Genomic DNA, 21,817 nt, shown 5'->3' on the forward strand with positions numbered 1-21,817 from the left:
TGCTAATTGTGTTGAATGGATCTTAGAGGGATGAAGATAAAGCCTCACGCAAACACATGGCAACACACACACATGCAAGCAGAATTGTTTTGTGTGTAATAATGTTGTTTTGCCGTAATAATGACAACGTGACCTAAATTATATTGCACCAAAGTCCTATTAAAAAAAAAAAAAAAAAAAAAGGCAACAATAAAGTTCCAAGAAACTCTTGGGCTCTGCTGCACATTAGAGAGTCGCTAGGAAGAAAATCACTTCACAAAGAACACTAAGAATTTTTAGATGAGTTAATTGTATACACACAATATGACTTTATTTTCACCACAGCACCATCTGCTGGATCTGGTAGGGCATTGTGCCACCTGCCCCGAATGAAAAATTGACCCTGGATGTTTTTTTGTTTTTTTTTGTCCAAATTGGAGTTATTACGACTATTACAAGTTTGTGCACAACAACTTAATACTGGTGATAACATAAAGACCGATGTAAAGATCGCTAATGTTACATAAATTATTAAAATATTATTATTAAAAGTCCAATAACAAAAGCCATACAAAGTTACGTTATAGCAAAGGACACAGAGAAACGGTAATAAGAAAATTACAAGACAAACAGCACTATGGATTTTTAGATTATTTATGTACATTAATTTTCACTTTGGACAGAACAACAAAGCACCATCTGCTGAATCTGTTGGGGCACTGTCACACTTGCCCCTGTTGCTAAATTACCACTAAGTGTTTGTTTTTTAAGAAGGTGTTTAGCCAAATTTAAATTGTTATGACAGTTAAGAGTTTGTGTGCAACAAATTGCAACATGTTGGCATGAATTATTGTACACCAAAGTCTAATTAAAAAAGATACACAAACGTTGCACAACTTCTTGGGCTTTCCTGCCCGTTGTAGCACACAAAGGACAGGGAGCGACGCTAGTAAGAAAATTACTCTGCAAACGAAAACAAAGGAGTTTTAAAGGAGTTTTCACTGGAAAGAACAACACAGCACCATCTACTGAATCTGTTGGGGCACTCTTCCACCTGCCCCAAAACATCCAAATCTCTGCTGAGTATTTCTTTTATTTGTTGTTGTTGTTGTTTTTTTGTTTTGTTTAGTTTTTTAATAATTTGTCCAAATTCAAGAGTTGTGTGCAAACAAAATGGAAAAAAAAAAACATTAACTTTAACAATTTAATTCTTGTGGTCTTTGACAGAACACCGTTGACAAACTGATAAAGAAGACCAATCTGGCTCTGCTGGTGGGGACTAACAGCTGGAGAGACCAGTTCATAGAGGCCATCACTGTGAGCGCAGGTAATACCCACCGGATACATACAGGATCATGTACATTAAATGTACCCTTTTTCTGCCAGTTTCCTGAATAATACACTTAACTGTTGTCAAATTGACATTAATTGACTGATAATTGATAGTGTCTTTCGGTAGGTCTCCGTAAGATTGAAAGCGACAGCTTGGAAAAAGGCTGATGTTTGTAAATGTATGTAAAGGTCAGGCCATCTGTCTACTTTCAGAGGTGCCACTTCCTGAAGTGTGGTTAGGATGTTGTTGCCAGGCAACCAGTAGAGGATCCAAAGAACCGTGGCCGAGAAATCATCTGATGTGATGTTTATTTCGCCTTGGAGGCGCTTCTGGTGCCTTTACATATAATTGATGTGTTCATATGAAACCTTTAGAGGTGATTGGTTCCAACACAAAAGCCTCAAATGTTGTTTGTTCTCCTCGGTTTTTTGTATTCACTAACATGCAGCAAGCAGTCAAAGTGATAAATCAGCTTGTTCAAATCCAAATGGATGTATTTTTACGTTGACATCATAAGTGTCTTATTCAGTTTAAATAAGTTGGACATTTTACGCAACAATTTTCTCATTACCCTTTTCTCCTAAATATCACATCAATCACCAAAATGCGTGTTGAAATAAAAGACGATTGTCGGTACATGCCACGCATGCAACTTTTCCACAAAAATTGCCAGCTTAAGTAAGATTGATTTGTTTGACCATTATGGGGCCAAATAAGGGCAGTGACCCACAAGAGCCAACAGATGGAGCCACAGTAAAGAGAGTTACTGCCACCTACAGGAGTGGAGTCTTGCGTGAGACCTGTTTAGGATTGTTGGTCCTTGTCTGAGGTCTATTCTCTTAAATCTGCACCCAAGTGACACCTAACTGCTTCTCCGGGCCTTCCAAACCTGAAGACGATTAGCTTTAAAGTTGTTTTTGAGCTTCTGTGAGTTTCCACCTTCCTGTGGCTGCCGCACCTCATTAGGCGTTTTAAGCGCAAGACAGGAGGTTAATTGCCTTTCCTGGCCAGTTAAAGTGTGTCGAATCCAGCCGGGTCAGGGCCATTATCTCTGAGGCTGCACCGGGTAATTGATGGAAGACTTTGAGTAATGGCCGAGTGGATGAAGACGATCTGCACATCACCTGTAGATGAGAGGGAATAAGAAGAGAGGCGTTCCTCAGGGATGTGTTCTCCGACCTCTCGTTCGTCCAAATACTGTGCTGCTTTGAATGAATCCACATAAGGGGGGGAACATTATAGGTAATGTAACGTATCATAGATGTCATTTTCTTTTATACATAGTGTCGGTACATAAAATGTCGATACTGTCATACTACAGTTTTACCTCGTTTTTCACGGTTAATGGGGACCAGAACCCCCCGCGAAAGGTGAAAAACCGCAAAGTAGGATTTGCACCCCCCCAACTAGGAATTTTCGTGGATGTATATGTGGGTACCAGAATGTTTAAAATATGTAAACAGTATTTATACTTTACATATTTGAGACAAAGATTACAACAGTACACGTATTTACTTAAATCTTGAATTCTAAAAACTTATGCAGTAATTAACATTCATGCTTTGGCGGCATTGTAAGGGCTTGCTTAACTAATCAAAACAATCATCGCTTAAACAAAAAAAGTTATTGGGAACACAACAGCGTGGACGAGACTGGCGAGACACAACAAGGGAAGATGACGGGTGAGGCTGCGATGACGCGCAGCCAATCAGCTCACGGGATACACCCACTCGTGCTCTCATTGGTCGATGTCGCGCCGGGAACCAATCATGCGCCTTGTATGAGTGCGCGTACAGTACAGGCATGTAGAGGCATCTCTTTGTTTGGCATGCAGCGAAACCTTCTCTCGCGCGCATCATGAAACAACGCGTCTTTCTGCAATATGGATGCCGATATGGCTGTATTTAAAAAAAAAAAGACAAAAATTATGAATATTTTGGAAAAACCCGCGAAGCACTGAAGCCGCAAAACGTGAAGTGGCGAGGGAACTCTGTATATGGGTTTGTCTTCTTCAGTTATGTACTGTAGTGTAGTGTATCATATAACTACTGTATAACGATATTGTATAGATACATCAAATATCGATATTGTCATACTTGTTGACGATTTTTGTTCTGTGTTTTGTCACGTATTAACAGTGTCAAACGTGTCAATTTTCTGAGTTTTTTCTTTCGCAGTTCCATATAAATCGTCATGTATCATCCGTCGTGTTCTTCCGATGTATCGATTATCACACATATTGTATACTCCTATAACATCCCTATTGATGCGATTGGTGATTTGAGTGTCGGATTGTGGTGAGCGGCCGGTGTGCGTAGGATTCACACGCAGGAGGTGTTGAAGTGTTTACAGTCAGCGGTGATCGGCCGGTAGGAGGGTGCGATCGTGTAACCATGCCACCCATCGTATATAAATGAGGCCGCTGATATTAGATATAAATTGAAAGGAACACATGCTTGGTCCAACTTTGTGCTTTTGATGGACACACACGTATGATGGACACATACGCATGATCTCAATAAGTTTTTGTGAGTTGATTGATTGATTAGCTGCTCTTACTGATGAGTAGCTGCTTTGTTTACTAGAAACAATCGGATTAAGGTTAATGTTATTTACCTGTCTGGGTATTTTGTGTGTGTGTGTGTGTGTGTGTGTGCGCGTGCGTGTGTGTGCGTTGGTTTGTGGGTGCGGGTATTGGTTTGACTTCAAATACACTTAAACACATTGAAATAATCATAAAAAAAAATAATGAATTAAATAAGGATATTTGAAAAAATGGAAAGTAGCAGATCAAATTAATATTTAAAAAAATAATTATTATTAATATGAGTTTAATATATTAATGTGTGCAACAAATACAGTACAATGTTTTTTTCAAAATAAAATCATCTGAAAATAAAGAATTTATAGTATTGTACAATATGTATATTCAAATATTTTTATAAAATAATAAAATACAAATATTGAAATAATGCATTGTAAAAAAAAAAGGAGAAATAATAATATGAATAGATGTTTTTTTTTTAAATACAAAAATAACAATAAAATAGGTCAAAATGTAAATAATATTGAAATAGAAAATAGGAAAATGAAGTACGAAGTTAATGGTGAGCACCCACATGATAGAACAATGTGTGTTCAATCATGTCTACGAGTGAAATCTTAAAAACTATTAATTGGGAAAAGGAATGATTAATATTTGATTAAATATCATTTTACATTCACTTATGTTTTTGGTGATACGTATTGATCGGAATAATGTGTCAGCAAGGCTTGCTCACAAACACCCTCTCACAAATAAACAGCTTCAAAAAAGATTTACATGGTTGTTAAATTTCACACTTGATGGGGGCACTGCAGACAGCCAATTATTTTTAGAATTTTATAATCATTTTTCCCTTTAAAACAGTTTATGAGGTCGGACTCGAGCCCCGAATCCTCACTCTTTACCGTACCGTGACATTTTTTGCTTGCCTCCGACTTTGTGGGAAGGGTTAGCGAAGGCCCGCTTTCTTCTGTGCGGTGTGAAAGAACAAAAGAAACAAAAACATAAAGAACAGAAATGTTGTATCTAACACCAAGTAGAGTTAAACTTCGTAAATTGTGCTCTCTCATCAAGATCGTGACGCATTCAAATCACTTCAAGTCAATGGTGGGAATAGATTGCAGCCAATCAGAGCGTATTCCACAGTATTGCAGCGCTTGCTTCCCAGTGGACAGACGCACCCTTCTAATTAACGCACAGAGGTACTCGGGGGGGGGGGTAGGCTGACCTTCTACTCGCCATTCTATTTACACTTAATGAGCGGATTAATGGCCATGTGCTGACCTCTCAAAAAGGAAACATTTATTTTTAAACCACATAAAAGTCTCAATGAGTTTGCCGTCTAAAGAAGGTAAACAACATGAGGTCAACTATTGGAAGTTGAGCTACAGCCACGCCGAGCTCCGCCAGGGCACAACTCCTCAGGGCCACATTATTCTGATCAATATATAGCATATACATCCATGAAAACTAATATAAATAAGGACTAGCCATCTTTTTTGTTCAATTAAATGTTCAAGAAAATTGAGTTGAATGTAGGTGTGGGTGAACGTTTTAAATGCTCAATTTATTTTGTTGTAGTCATTATTATTATTATTATATTTTATTTTTACTATATTTTTTGAATATCATTTTTATTTTTTTATTTGATTATTATTATTTTAATATTATTATTAAAATAATTATATTAATATATTATTGTATTAACTTATTCTAATTCGTAAAAATATTTATTCATATAAAAATAAATTAAAATGTTTTGTTTTATTCCTATTTTGATTTCATGTTGTTTCATTATGAAACTTGTTTTACTATTATTTTGTATTTCTATTAGCTTGTTTTAAAAAAATTATTATCAATTATTTATTATTACTTATTCCAATATGTTCTCTCTTATTTTTTTCATGTATTTTCTTAATTATTATTATGATTATTATTTTTTGTCATTGTATTATTATTTTAATGGATTTTTATATTTTTGTGTTTTTGTATAATTTTATTAGAGTTTGGAAATATATTTCAGTCTTTTATTTGTATAGGTATTTTTATTTTCTTGACTTGTTTAAATTTTACTTTTCATATTATTATTTAATATTTTTTAAAGTGGATTTTTATAAATTGAATTTCATTTTTTAAATAAATGTTAGTTTAATCTTGTTGTCATGTTTTAAATATTTCATATTATTTATACTTTTTATACATTTATTGTGCTCTTTTTTTTTAAGGAAAACAACATGATTGTCATTTCTTCTATTTATCCCATATGAAATCTCTTCTCCCTCCTTCCTACCTTTTGCGCAGGCGAGGACGACGACGACGACGAGTGCGGCGAGGAGAAGCTGCCGTCTTGCTTCGACTACGTGATGCACTTCCTCACCGTCTTCTGGAAAGTCCTGTTCGCCTTCGTGCCGCCCACCGACTACTGGAACGGCTGGGCGTGCTTCGTCGTGTCCATCTGCATGATCGGACTGCTCACCGCCGTCATCGGTACGACACCATTTTGAGCAAGAGATTTATTATACCGCGTGTGCCTGCGCTAGCGTGCGTTCACGATGTTACACTAACGATCGCGCGGTTACAGGCGACCTGGCGTCTCACTTCGGCTGCACGGTGGGCCTGAAGGACTCGGTCACCGCCGTGGTGTTTGTCGCGTTGGGAACGTCGGTACCAGGTGAGCTCATCCCGAATACAGTGAACACCCGTTTATCGCACGGGATGCGTTTCAGAATTCAAAATTATAAAAAGACCATATCACTTTTCTTTTTTTAATTCTGAGTATTAGCTATCCCGCATGCTTTTAAACACATTTCAATTTATTCTAAAGTATTTCTTAGCACCTGTTCTGACTCTCTCTGTGTCACGAAATGGGAGACTATCATATAACATCACTTCAAGAAAATTAAAAGAAGACTGCAAAAAAAAAAAAGTGCAGCTGCTTCAAGCGGTTTGTCACACCCAGTTAAAGTTTATTGTAAAACTGACACGATACACAAAAGAGAATTTCAATTTGCACATTTAAACACCAAAATGTTCAACCAAAACTTCAATCACGGCTCACAAAAGTCCGCTAGCTTAAAGCTAACACAAATGAGCATTGATGTCACGGCAATTTTTAGCCTTCAAACAACCGCTGCTTTAACACGTACAAACAGTAAACAACAATACTCACTGGCATATATTCTCTCTGCTCTGGGGGAACAATGACTTACTGGAGCTTCGTTGGGGACCTTCTCTGCCTTTTCTTCTTGCTCTTAGTTACGCCACACGTCTTCCAGAAGGCCTCATTGCTGCCCGGCATGTTGCGGGTGCGCGATTGTAAATTCGGACTTGCCTGGAAAGACCCATAAAAAAACAACTGCTTAAAAATCTGCGATGAACTGTGGGCATTCGCTGTATTGGATTTCCTGCCCGTTTCGGCTTCACGAGGCCTTTACGAGCACAAGACTCTCCCCCAGGGTCTCTCATTTTGGAGATTTGTGTTGTATTGCATAACATTTGCCATTCAGTGCGGCCATTTTGAGCAAGAGATTTATTCCTCCCGTTTCCTTTCTGCACATTTTCGTCTGGGAGGAAAATAAAGAAGCAAGGCCACGTTGCAGTAAATGATGTATTACTAAAGCAGCCTTTTAAAAACAATCAGCCAGTGAAGTAGGGAGGTTGGGCTTGAGGCAGTGAACAGTTACCTGACCATGAAAGGAACAAACAGCTGCTAAATACAGAGCTACGTGTAAGTTATTGGAGTTTGATTAACTCATTAAATCCATTTTTATTCATCAAGATCATGTTGTTGTTGCTACTGGAAGAAACGACGACTACTACTGAGGGCTGCACAATATATCGTTTGAGCATCATCGTCGCAATGTACTGCGTGTGCGCAGTCGTCACAACGCAAAGTCCTGCGCAATCTTGGTGTATTGATAGGCAGTCAATCAACTGGAATAATAAGTGACCAGCAGAGCGACCTGGTTGGACATGCTAGTAAGATTAGCACTGAACAAATGCATGCATAGGTATGAAATGACAGATTGATTAAAAACAAATTTATAGTGTTAAGAATGTGCTAATGACTCTGCAGTATAAGTGGGGATGAAAAGAAGTCATTTTAACTTCATGTCTGGTTGGACTATTGTTCAATACAACAGTGTATTTAAATACAGGTCGACTTCATACAAATGACTTCGTATACTTTCGTGCTGTACTGAGCATACTTTTTCTAGAGAGGGAAAAAGAGAAACGTGTGCTGGTCGAAACGTTACATTTGTGTTAACCTGTATTTTTTTTTTTTAAATCGCAATATATATCGCAGGGTTAAAGTATTTATTTATTTATTTATTTAATATCGTGCGGCCCAACTACTACCGTACCCTTGAAATTTAAACCAAAAAGGCTTTGCCGGCCAAACTAGCAAGTACAATTACGTACCTATTTAGAAATCAACCCCAAATTGAATTAAAGATGACGTGTGGAATCGGAAGTTAGCGGAGCAATACATCGACAAGCCTAATATACATTTAAAATTGAAAAAAAAAACATCAATTGGTCCTGGATTTATCGATCGAGGACATTTGTTCAAATGCAAAGAATTGACACAAAATAGTGTCACAGTAAAAAGCAGACTTTGTCAGGCAGTGTGAGTGTGGCTTTTATAAGGCCTGTGCCACAAATAGTTTGACGCTTCTGTTAATCCCTTTCCGTCCCCTCATTCAGCGTCACTGCCGTTCACGCAGGACAAACACATACAGACTGTAAAATATTGGATTCAACAGACAAAAACCCTAAGCTGTATTTGCTTAGTTTAATGTTTTAACACACACAAACAGGCAAACCTGCTGGAGGTGTCATGCACGTGGACAAACAACTGCGAGGCTGTGATTACACGCCACCACCACCACCGTGTGTTATTAGCATGCGGCTATTTGTCATGTCAGGCTCAGGCGGCCTTACGAAGCTCGGGCATTAACATGATGCATGAGACACACACAGAAAAACGCACACACCGCACAGCGTAGTGCACAAAATCGAGGCAAAGCGAGCAGCCCCTCTCGCCATTTAGTCTTATTAGCGCACACACAAAACAGACCCGCAGTTATTTGGGTTCATAAATCATGTCTTCCGCGGTGGTTTCCGTGACGATTAACCTCGTTTATCACAGTTATCCCCGCCAACACACACACACACACACACACAGAGAGAAAACAATATAAACCGTTTGCGAGGAAGTTAAAAACAAAAACAAAAAAAAAACAGTGGTTGTAAACGCCTGAGCTGGATCATTCCACAAGTTTCATTCGTTTTCACTGCCAAGTAAAACTTGAATCAGCGGGAAGTGTTGACAAAATAGTGTGTCCTCAAGGCCCGCTTTATGCGACGCTTAGCGACGTAGACAATCATTTTCAAGCCAGCGCAGCGTAGATTGGAAGTCAAGCGTGGATGGCAGAGTCCATTATGTTCATTCACGTTGACCTTTTCAAGTTGCAAAAAAAAATACAAAATAATGCTTTGGGCCACTCAAGACATTCATGAACATTTTTAGTTTCAGACACTTTCAGATCCTGGAGATGACGTAAATGAAGCTTGCCAGAGTGTTAGCCTTCTGGGACCGCTGCTGAGTTAAATGAGCCACAATACAACTTTTGTGCTTTTGTACAAAGCGCAGTAAAGTCCTCATAAAGTGTTTTAATGTGGATCCTTTCAGGTTCCGCAACAGACCCTTTTGCCTTCCTTCACATGTTGAACACGTGTGCAGTTTTCTTCTTCAGTTTTATATGACAGAAAATGAGAACAGCTGTCATAAATATGGCAGGATACCATCCGGTATCATGAAGTGCTTTAATGCGGATGCTTTCAAGGTCCGCTACAGACCCTATGGTCTTCCTACACATATTGAACATGTGCAGTTCTCTTCTTCAGTTTCATGTGACAGAAAATGAGAACACCTGTCATAAATATGGCAAGAGACCGTCCGGTATCATGAAGTGCTTTAATACGGATGCTTTCAAGTTCCGCTAAAGAGCATATTGCCTCTGATCACACGGCGGACACGTCTATGCAACTTTGTTTTTGAGTTTCATATGACAGAAAGGCGCCTGTCATAAATATGACGAGACCATCCGGTATCATGAAGTGCTTTAATACGGATGCTTTCAAGTTCCGCTAAAAGAGCGTATTGCTTCTGGTCACATGTTGAACATGTCGATGCAAATTGGTTTTTGAGTTTCATACATGACAGAAAGACACCTGTCATAAATATGACGAGACCATCCGGTATCATGAAGTGCTTTAATGCGGATGCTTTCAAGTTCCGCTAAAAGAGCGTATTGCTTCTGGTCACATGTTGAACATGTCGATGCAAATTGGTTTTTGAGTTTCATACATGACAGAAACACACTTGCCGTGAATAAGACAAGAGAACATCTGGCATCATGAAATGCTTTAATACGGATACTTTTAAGTTCCGCTACAGACCCTATGCCAGAAATCCCAGTTTGGGTCCTCGGTTCTAAGTTCCTGCTTTGGTTCCCATTGGATACGTCGAGACTCACAAGACGATCAAGACAAGAGCCTATCGTTGTTATTTTGTATTAATAAACCAAGTTTCCTCAACTTTGGGTGACGAACGTAAAGTTTTTACCCAATAACAGCAGTCTAAATTACACTGAGCCGAGAATGCCAAATTAAATGAGGCTTTTGCATTTTCCTAAAAAGAAAAAGAATTAGCTGTTATATATGATTAAATATTTGTTTTTTAGTTGTCTATTTAGTATATTTTAAAATCTTGAGAATGTGCTTTTTTTTGTATTAGTTTTATTTGAAAATCATCTGAAGCTCACAAAAAAAAAAGAATTGCATCGCCGGATTGTTGAAAGTCTTCACCCAAGCATGTGTTGAACGCGTTGGCGGGGCGGCGCTTGAATGTGCCCCAGAGGGAACGAACTTGTTGAAGAAAGTTTCCCCAATCGTCCTCCCGAGGCCACCGCGGGAGACGAGAAGGAAATGAAGTCAACTCAACAGATTGCCGTTAGCGTCGCTCTAATGGCCGCCTGTGCTCAGAGAGAAACGGGTGGAGGTTTGATTGACAGCCAGGCGTTGGGGAAAGGGCAACGAGCACTCTCCGGAGAAGCACGCTCGTCGCGATGTGATGTGATTGAGGCGTGGCCTCAAAATGGAGGCAGGTGACGTGCAGACACACACATACACACACACACACACACACGCACACATGAAAGAGAGCAGAAGGTCCTTGAAGCTTCACGGCGAGTTGGGAGATTTATCTTTGCGGCCCTTTTTTTTTTCTATCTTTGGCCCATTGCCCCGCAACCCTTCCGCACCGCCGCCTCCTTCGGGTGCTCCCGTCATCCTCCTTTCGTTTTTCTTCCTTCCCAGCAACATCCGTTTTGGCTGACGTTTCAAGGAAAAGCATCCCTTCTTCTTTTGCCCTCTTCCTCTCATCGGCGCACTTGCGAAAGAGTCGCTAATGGAGAGGAGCCGCTGACCTGTGACTGCCTCCTCGCTCTTTGGACGCCCCCGCAGAAGTTGTGGAGCACAACTTTCGAACTTCAGCGGAAGTGTCGAGAAAGTTCCCAGAGTCGTTCCGCGGGCAGTTAGGCGAAGGAATTGTTGGACAAGTTGGACACTTTCTTTGAGAATGAATTCTAATGAATGGAAAGTAATTAGTTGAATATTGTTGTGGGACCTACATCAAATTCAATTTTTGTTTTCATTTCAATAATTACAGAGAAAATAATCAGTATGATGTTTTTTCTTATTTTAAAACTATTATTAGTGGGAGCACTACTAGTAGAAGGAGCAGAGAAACCACATATTGAATTTCAACTTCTGTAATAGAAAAATATTATTTTTACTCTATCACCATGTTATTAATTTCACAATTTTTCTAAATTAAAACATTATTATTATTATTATTATTATTATATTAGTAGTAGTAGTATGGAAAGCTGACATTGAATTTCAACTACTGTAATACAAAATTTATTTTTACTCTATCCCTATTTTAGTAATATCACAATTTTTCTAAATTGAAACTAATACATAATACATGATTAATTTACTATAATTCATGTTTTTGTTAATTTGATTGGCCTGTGATGTGACATACAGTAGCCGTAGAAATTCCATTTTTTTTCTCATTTCATTTTTAAATCTAATAAATGTCACGCTTTCATCTCGTCTTGGTGGAAAATGAAACGTTGCAGTGCACTCAATAGGAACATAAATCTAAACCGCGCCGTTCGAGCCTTATAATATGAAATGTGCAATTTATGCGGCTAATGAATACGTCGTGTTGCCTTTTTGATGCCCTCTGCGCGTGTCCTCCGCAGACACGTTTGCCAGCAAGGTGGCGGCCATCCAGGATCAGTACGCCGACGCCTCCATTGGCAACGTGACGGGCTCGAATGCCGTCAATGTGTTCCTGGGCATCGGGGTGCGTGCCGTCCTTCGACCGATGACTGTTTTCATTCAGCTTTTCGCTAAGCTACAGCGTGGGTTTTAAAAAAAAGCTCAACTTTCTTTTCTACTTTACCGCTTTCTTTTTGCGTGGCAGGTGGCGTGGTCCATCGCCGCCATCTACCACCAGAGCAACGGCAACGAGTTCCGGGTGGACCCGGGCAAGCTGGCCTTCTCCGTCACGCTCTTCACCATCTTTGCCTTCATCTGCGTCGCCATGCTGATGTACCGGCGGCGGCCCGAGATCGGCGGCGAGCTGGGCGGGCCGCGGACTGCCAAGGTGCTGACCACCATGCTGTTCGTCAGCCTGTGGCTCCTCTACATCCTCTTCTCCTCGCTGGAAGCCTACTGCCACATCCAGGGCTTCTAGGATGGCGAATAAGCCGGTCCAAGGGGGATTTTTTTGGGGGGGGAGTTCAAGGCGGTCAGGTCGGCCTATCAGTCCCTCCCTCCCTTTTTTTTTTTTTTGGCGGATGAACTGACGGAAGAATGGATGAAGGATTGGAAAATGCGCCAGCGCGTCTAGAAACGGCAAGCGAAGGAAATGTGGACACGGAATCACAGGCACTTGAATTTGAATGCATTTCTTGACTTAACTTAAAACAAAAGCCACTTCAAAAAAAAACCAAAAACAAACAAAAAAAAAAAAGGTCTTTAAATTTGGCGTCCGTAGAGCTCACACAGCTGGTAGAATTTTTAAGTGGTGCGACCGAGACTGATTCGTTGTGTTTGTGAGTCCATGCATGAGCGGACCATACTGACAACACGGCCACAGGAGAGCCAGTTTGTGTGTGTGTGTGTGTGTGTGTGTGGACATCACCGCTGCTTAGGGACTTAAGTACCGAGTCGTCAAGTACTGTGAAAACAAACAGCCAACAACGACAAAAAATTCTTCGCCTCTTTGTTTTTGCCGCGTGAGACTGAAAACGCTTTCGTTAAAGTATCCGATCCGTTTTTTTTTTGTTGTTGTTGTTTTTCCTTTGGCCTATAGAAACGCTGAGTCGTCATCCCTGAGACGTAAGTAAAGCTGAGCTTACTCGCGTTTTTCTTTCTTTTTTTTTTTTTTTTTTGAATGCGGCTCACTGCGAATGTTTTTCCCGGTTGCGCTCTCCTGGATGTCTTTATACTGTAGAAGGGGGTTATGAAAATGTGTGCTTATACCTTTAAGAAGGCCTCGTCTGATAGGACAACGTGGCCGCCGTACCGTTTAAAACTGTTAAGAGTATTACGAGTGCATATATAAATATATATATATAAATATAAATATATAGAGATTAATTTTATGTGTTTGTTTTCCACTAATGTACAGTAGATGTACAAAAAAATACAAAATAAAATTTAGGTACCACTCTGTGAAACCTCATGTTCCGACGCCTCGCCGCCATTTCGTTTTCGCTTCACGTTTTTCATGTACGTCTTAAACCGCAACCCCCCCCCCCCCCCCCCCCGAACAATCAATGAACCATTCCAAATCCTGAAGGGCTGACCTACATTTACGACCACCTACCCTGAGCCACAATTTGTCACCTTGCTCGTAGTTTCGTCTTTAAGGTACTCGAATAAAAAAAAAAAAAAAAAAGTGTCGGTAATTCTTGACCTTTGGAGTATTTTGACTGAGCAAAATGTATTCAGAGAGCTGGGAACTGTTTCATTTATGGTGGCAGGGGGGCATCATATGTCTCATTTAAACTCCCTGTAAAGTGAAAATAAATGTAAATTTGACACGCCGCAGAGAAGAGAGTTGTTGACAAAACTGCTAAATTTAAATTCTATAAAAAAAAAAAAAAAATGACCAAGTTAATAAAATGAAGATTCAAAATGGTGAAAAATCAATCTCTCGAACAACGTTCTTTTTTCTACCTTCTTTCCGTGACGTGCGTGCACTCACAGCCGACAACGAGGCACTCTAAAGCAGCCGCACCAGAGTGTGACGCCCCTGTCCATATGCTGGCTCTCAAGTTAGACTTTAAAAAAATAATAATAAAATCCCCCCTCCTTGCTCTTCTGCCTTTCTCTGCATGACTTGGACGCACTCACAGCCAACAACGAGGCACTCTACAGTAGCCACGGTCACTGAATTCACTTTACAGGGTCTTTAAAGGTAATTGAAAGTATTTTTCATTCAGTTTTGTGGCAGAAACCGACGCACGCAAGGTCTTACGACTTGGCTTTTGGTTATTTGTCTCGATTGTTTCCAAGTTAATAATGATCGTTGTCGTTGGCCAGAACTTTCCTGCTGATATCTTCTTTGACTTGCCATATCTTATTTAAAAAATGTAATTTGCAATTAGGTAGTTGGAAGCGTGGAGCCACTTGAAACCGATTCAAACGCCCCTTGTGCGAAACTGGAGGCGAGCAAAGCCGTGGACCGGACGAGTTTGGCGAAAATATCTCAAAATCATGACTCTGGAATGGCGCTCATCTCCCTGAATGACTGAATTCATACATCGATAATGATAATAATAACAATAACAATACTATAGGCCCGACTCTTGCATGATGCACGACTTTTTTCCCCATTTGGAGTTTTCCTCGAAGGCCTTCGAGTGGCAGTTTACCCCTGTTTTTTGTCAAAGGGAAATATTTCTATGTGAATATTTGCTCTCCAAGTGACTGTACAAGGGTTTTTTTTCTAGCCGAAGAGATCTTTTCTTAAAAACAAAAACAAACAAAAAACAACCAAAAAAAAGTCCAATTTATTCACCTTCTTAAAAGCTTGTTGAGAACCTAACCACGTTGAACATTTCTGTATGTATTTGTCTCTTCACTGGCATAGAGCTGAAGGTTTATCCACTGTAAAAAAAAAAAAAAAGTGTGCTTATCGGTGGAAGCTGTCACTTTTTGAGTATCTTCAACTCTGTTAGCTTTGAGCGTGGCTCCACGTGGTTGGACTTACTGAAAACGTACACGCTTTCCCAATTGTGTTGGAGCACAGGAATGAAAAGCTTGTAGTCGCGTATACGTAGCTGTTTGCATCCAATTAGGTAGCTAGCCTTTGTCTTTTAATGGACAATGAGATCATTTTGCGATTGTTGTGTGACGCTTCTTCGAGCCCGACCAGGCTTGGACAGATGCTCTGCTCGTGCTGCATTCGAGACCACTGGGAGTTTGCGAAATTTGAAATAAAAGCGTTACTGAGAACAAAAAAAAACACACACACACACACACAACTGATGACCAGGAAGATCTACTAAAAAATATATATATATTTATATGTAGATCTCCAAGTAACACCATCATGACCAACATTAAAATACAGTAGCTAGGAGGCCTAAGTGTTCATTGGAAACGAGACAGAGGTTTTATTTCTAAAAGGTATTTTTAATATTATACATAGTAAGCCACTGTAACACTATTCTATTTGAACATTAGCACGGCACCTAAATATAGAAAAATACAAAAATAAAAACCTACTTAAATAATGATTCAATTAAAATTGATTGCACATAAAGAAGTTAAATAGAAATCATACCTTAATTTAAAAACAAATACATTTTGCTTTCTATTTGGCTTTTTTTTTTTTATGTCAACACAGAACAGTACCAATGGTGACAAAAAGGGAAATGTGTGACAATGCCCTAAGAACCAGAATTTGAACATATAGAAATGGAGAACATCTGTATCGAATTTGGCACCAGCCAAATTATGTACCTGACGTCATAAGAAACATGATTAACACTACGAATGCATTTTGCTTTTTCTTTGGCTGTTTTTTTTTTTTTTTTTTTAAATGATGGCAACTAAGAAAATTACGCCAATAATCCAAAATCACAAAATGGAACTGATGTAGAATACGTATAAAATGGCGTTCACAGGAAGCTTCGCAGTTTTCTCGAAGGCAGCATTAGCCCGACCGAGCTAGCAGTGACGCTAACAGGGCAGAAATGGACACTTTGTTTTTTTTCAATGAAGGAAAAATATTTGCACTGACTTTGTGGCTTCTGTGAAAACGGCTTCTGCTGTTTTATTTGTTTTGTCGAAGTTGCTTACAATGTAAACAACCACGTTGCACCTAATGTAAAAAAGAAAGAACAACACCGACAACAAAACGACGCCATTTACCTCCTGGTTGACCTCCTGACTGATTGAGCAACGGACGAATGGACGGACATGAACTGGGACGACGGCGTGAAATGACGCGAAACAGAAAGCGGAGGTCGGGAGTGGGGAATGAAGTTACAGCCATATTTCGTTGATTTGTGGGTCAGCGAGCGTATGTGTGTACCGTCCTGGTGTCTTATCTGTCCTCGATTGCTTTTGTCTTCTCCACTCGCGCAAAACTGAACGTAAGGCAACGGCCAGTTTGTCTATCTGCATCTCTCTCCACGTTTTTTTGGGAATGTCGACGTGCTACTTGTGGACACAGTGCATGAATGCCACCGTGTGTGTACATAGTCGAATTATAGAGAATCGTATCCCATCATCCCAATTAAAAAACAAACCAAAAAAAAAAAAAAAAAGTCAGAATGCTGTACAGATGTTGCCGAATGCTGAACAGGATTTCTCTTCATTGTCTTAATTTAAACAATGATTTTGGAAGTAACTTGCACATTACGGTGAAGGAATATTAGGGCCACACTCAACAGACAAAAAACAATTATTACAGACAAGAGATTAAAGTTGTATATTTTCGACTAAAAAAGTGACACGTTTTTGAGGGGAAACAAAGTTGTATTTTTTTTCTCCTAAAATTAACTTTTTATCTAGTACATATCGCTAGCCTAATAACATAAAGTAGTTGCCCAAGTCATTTATGAACATTTTCGGAAAACAAGAAAAAAAAAACACAATTATTTGCCAGTACATTGGTATAGCATAAAATAATGGCAAAGTAATTTTCAATTTATACTATCAACGTATCAATAAAAAAAAAATAAAAAATGCAATGTCCTTCCTAAAAATTGTGGTGTTTTTTTTTTTCTTGTTTTCTGAAAATGCTCAAATATGATTTAGGCTAATGATATACAACTTTATTCTGATACAATTACAACTTTTTTAAAAATCGAGTGTTTTTTCTCGAATGACTTTAATCTTAAAAAAAAAAACTTTTATCTCCAAAATAAAGGACTTTTGATCCCAAAAATTACATTGTAATTTTAATCCCAGAATTATGCAACTTCATTAACCTAAAATTACCACTTTAATATCCCAAATATACTTTTTGTATCTTGAAATTATACAAATTCAAACTTGAAAATATATGACTAATCTAGAAAATACAGCTTTTCATTTAGAAAATGTACTTCTCATAACTTTACAATTTTTTTGGGAAATTATACAAATTATGATTTTAATCTAAAAATTTGACTTTTTATTTTAAAAATTGACACTTTATTTTCATAGAATTCCGACTTTAATACTAGTAAAGTTGTATCTGTGCTAGATAAAAGTATATTTCTTTTTTAAAATGTGTTTTAAGGGAAAGAAACGTATATTTTCTAGAGAAAAAAAGTTAAATATTTTCAAGATCAAATGGATAATGTTATCAGAACAAAGGTTTTTTTTTCTTAAAATAGACAACTTTTTTCACCTCAAATTACATCTTTAATCTTGAAAATGTACAACTTCTTATCCAGAACATATATGGTTTTATTCTCATAAAATTAAAATGTTGAGCAGATTTTGTTTGATTATTATTTAACTTGGCTCGTTAGATCAAGCCTAATTGAAACTTTTGATCTAAAAAAAAATGTTTTTAAATTTATCTTAAGCATACATGACTTCATTGTCATAAAATGATGCCTTTAATCTTAAAAATACAAAACTTTATTCCCGTAGTCATTTCATTGCTTTTTTTTTTTTTTCAAGGTGGTCCTAATACGCCTTCATATATTACTGCTTTGTTTTGTCCTTTTCAAACAAATGGAGCGGAAAAGGCAATATCTGCTGTGATTGGACAAGAAAGACGGCTTGATAGCCTACGTGACATAAAAACTTATGTTCTCGTGAAAGAAATACTATTGTGTGTATACTGTATAGTGTTATTAAAAGAAAATAAGCGCAGGTGGGCTTCATCGCACGCCCTTGAGAGAAATCATTTATTCGTGGCTTAAAGAAAGTGAAGTCAAGAATGACACACAATCCAGTTTTATTGCCTTTTGGGGACATGTTTGTTTTTTTTTCAACTTTCTTTGAATTCCACACGGGGCATTTCAGATGAGATTTTTTTTTTTTTTTGAATTGATTTTGTTTTTGTTGTTGGTGGTCTGCCTTCCCATCATGCTTTGCTCCATCCACTTTTCTCTCACAGTTAGCAAATCGAATCGTGTTTGGTAACATAGGGACGTTGTTTTTCGCCTCTGTCCTCTTTGTGTGTAAACGTGTTTTTTGTTGAAAGATTCTTAATATTATTTGTCAGAGACCAACGGGGAAATTATTTGTGTGTGTGCGCGTTTGTGTGTTCATGCGCGCGTGTGTGTTGCCACTAACTGTGACTGCTCTCCATGGTACTTCTGATTAAAAAGCTAATAAAATAAAGTTTGGGATACCCTGTTTCAGAGACACCACGACCTCAGTGTTTTACTATTGTGTGTGCATGTGCGATCTGCTCATGTAACCTAATTTATTTATATTTAAACGGCGACGTTTTCACATTCTTGAACATCATATTCGACAACGTAAGCGTTTTTTAGCCCATTTAAATTTGAGGGAGAAAAAACAAAAAAATGTTAACAACCTAGAAAAATGTCAGACTACGGTACTTGGTTGCAACGTAATATTTTAAAAACAAAAATTCATAACAAATAAAAATACACACATTGTTGTGTTACATAATATTAAAGCCAAGGTGCTAGTGAATAGCTTCAAAAATGAAAATGAAAATCCCAGAACCCCGAAACCTCTGATCCTAGAATTGCCCTTGTTCGACAATAAAGACAAGTTTACTGCTTTGCAAATCAAATCCAATAAAATAAAACCGCTCGGCCATTTGAAATAGCCAGACTGCACTCGAGTGAAGATTGAAGGATTTTCTTTTCTCAAAAGACACATTTTGGCTTGTATGCGACTATTTTTGTACATTTACGACTTTGCTAAAATATTGACCAATCATGAAAATATACTATTTATCTAAAAAAAAAAATCTTTTTTTTCATTTTTTAAAATGTGCAACTTTTTTCCCTCCTTTGTGTCTCTGAGTACTTTCTTCCTTCTTTTCTTTGTCTTTCTTTCCTTTTGTGCTTCGCGACGATCGAGCACGGTGCTAATTCATTAACCGTCTTGTCTTCGGCGGCTGATTAATTCTGTTTACGTGAATATGTAATAAATGTGCATTGTCGCCGGTCGCTTTGCACAGCTCATCAGACTGCGGTGATGATAAAAATAATGATAATAATTATAATAGTCATAATGGTCGTAGAGTGTTTCTGCTCTCTTCTGCAATTGTATTTGGATCACACACACACACACTGCTTAAGTAATACGGTTACGCATTCACTTGAGTCATTACTTTCTATTCATTATTTTAATATAATTATCGTTATTTCTTTTATCGTAGACTTTTTCAACCATTGAGTGCCACCTAAATCAGAACAACAGCATGTATTTTTTGTTTAAATCTCATTTTTATTAATTACTTTTTATTATTATTATTTTAAAATAACATTTTTATTTTATTACAGTTATGTTTATTTTACTATTTTATATTTTTCAACCATTAGGTGTCAAATAACACAACAAGGATTTTTTTAAATTTTATTTTGATTATTTAAGTTAGTTTTTAATCATTTTGTTATTAGAGTTGTTTATTTGTTGTTTTATTTAACCAACCATTGCCTCATACATTGAAGCAACAGCATGAATTATTTTTAATTTTATTTTTATTAAATTATTATTATTTTATGTTTTTTGTTTTTGTTTTCTTTTCAACCCTTGAGCGCTGCATAAAATAAAGTAACATCAAGGGTTGTTTCTATTTTATTGTTTTATTGAAGTTCCTTTTATCATTATTTTATCATAATTACAATTTATTTTATTTTATTTAACCTTTGGGTGCCCCGTAAATGAAAGCAACAGTTGAATTTTTATTTCATTATCATTATTTTATATTTTTATTTTATCTTCAATTTGTTTGCTTTTTCAGGTGTCTTTTCCAACCATTCAAGGCCATACAAATTAAAGCAATAGCAAGGATCTTTTACTTAATTTTGATGTATTTCTTACTTCATATTATTGCTCTATCATAATTATAAGTGATGCTAGCGCTGTCACGACACAAACGCTGTTCCGTCTGGTCCGCCAACCTCACGTACGGCTAATTGTTTCTTTCTCCATTGCCTCTGTACGTTGCAGGACCTCACCGACACTTCAGTCGACAGTCCATAACGTTTCGGTGATGCCTGCTCCACGTGGAGGTAAGAAGAAGGGGAAAAAAAAAAACAAAAAAAAAAACAGCCGATGTGTCACTCTACTGTCTAGATGTGAATCTGGCACACAACACATTTCCTCGTCTCCCGAGTGGATCTTATTCTGCCCTCAGAACGAGGCTGGAATCACAATATGTGCCAGACCCGTGAGCAGACTATTTAATAGAAACACCTCCACCACCACCACCACCTCCGGTCTTCAGGGAGATGCTCCACATGTCAATTTGATGTGGATTTCTGGCAGGTACAAAAACTCAAATTCCTCTCTGCTACCTTAGAGGAGAAGAGGTATGAAATATGGAATGTTATAATATAGTGACTCTAGATGTTTTTATTTTTTATTTTTATGACCTGAAGCAAGGCATTTTGTAACTTTAATTGCACATATTAATTCTATTTAATTTGGGCTGTGCCACAGGGCTCCATTCTTAGCCCCTTCCCATTGTCAATTAGGAATATGAGTTCCTTTGATAAACTGCAAAAGGACTTGAATTGACACATAGCTCTGGGGGAATTCAAGATAATTATAACAGACACAGAAATAAGTTCAGTTGGATCTTGTGATTGCACTGTGTAATCGTGTTATCTGAGTCTTGTTTTTCTCCAATGTGTGATCGTATTTTAACTGTGTCTTGTGTGTTTGATGTACTATAGCCGCACATTAACTAGTAACTAGATGTAGACTGTAATCCTTCCGTAACACATCCCTGACAAAAATCCCTGGGTTTTGCTAGGATGACTTGTGTCTAGGACTTTGCACATCCTGGTCAAAAACTAGTTCTCTTGGAGACTCTGGAAAGAAGAACTTCAAGACACGATGGACAGACATAAGTCCTGTATCTCAAGACAATGTCGAGCATGGACAAAAACGCCAGAAAAAGCTTCAGGACACAAAGCAGAGAAACATTCAGTTGTGAACTTCAGGACAATGTCCAGGACAGACCGAAGTTCCAGAAAGACAAAACACAGCTGAAGTCTCAGATTAGCTCCCTTGGCAAGTGGAACAAGGTCATTTTTGTGTGTGTGTGTGTGTGCTCATAATAAGACAGGTTTCAATGTGTTTTGTCCTGATCTTGGAATTGACACATCTATTTGTACTTACTTCTCACTGTGTTTGATGACTGAAAACGG

The 21,817-nt window shown here is 38.0% G+C and overlaps 1 protein-coding gene across 3 annotated transcripts in view; it reads left to right on the forward strand.

Annotated features, from left to right (window-relative positions):
- The window catches only part of slc8a1b (solute carrier family 8 member 1b), a 104,399-nt gene extending 85,573 nt beyond the window's left edge, over positions 1 to 18,826 (forward strand). For all 3 annotated transcript variants that reach the window (XM_061789468.1, XM_061789467.1, XM_061789470.1), the window contains 5 exons: positions 1,207 to 1,306; positions 6,159 to 6,344; positions 6,439 to 6,528; positions 12,197 to 12,300; positions 12,421 to 18,826. In XM_061789468.1, coding sequence (XP_061645452.1) covers positions 1,207 to 1,306; positions 6,159 to 6,344; positions 6,439 to 6,528; positions 12,197 to 12,300; positions 12,421 to 12,693 — 753 coding nt within the window. In that variant the 3' untranslated portion in view covers positions 12,694 to 18,826. The remainder of the gene's footprint in view (positions 1 to 1,206; positions 1,307 to 6,158; positions 6,345 to 6,438; positions 6,529 to 12,196; positions 12,301 to 12,420) is intronic.
- The last annotated feature ends 2,991 nt before the right edge of the window (positions 18,827 to 21,817 follow it).

The sequence above is a fragment of the Phyllopteryx taeniolatus genome, chromosome 11 (assembly GCF_024500385.1).
Source record: "Phyllopteryx taeniolatus isolate TA_2022b chromosome 11, UOR_Ptae_1.2, whole genome shotgun sequence".
In the NCBI taxonomy this organism is placed as follows: Eukaryota; Metazoa; Chordata; class Actinopteri; order Syngnathiformes; family Syngnathidae; genus Phyllopteryx; species Phyllopteryx taeniolatus.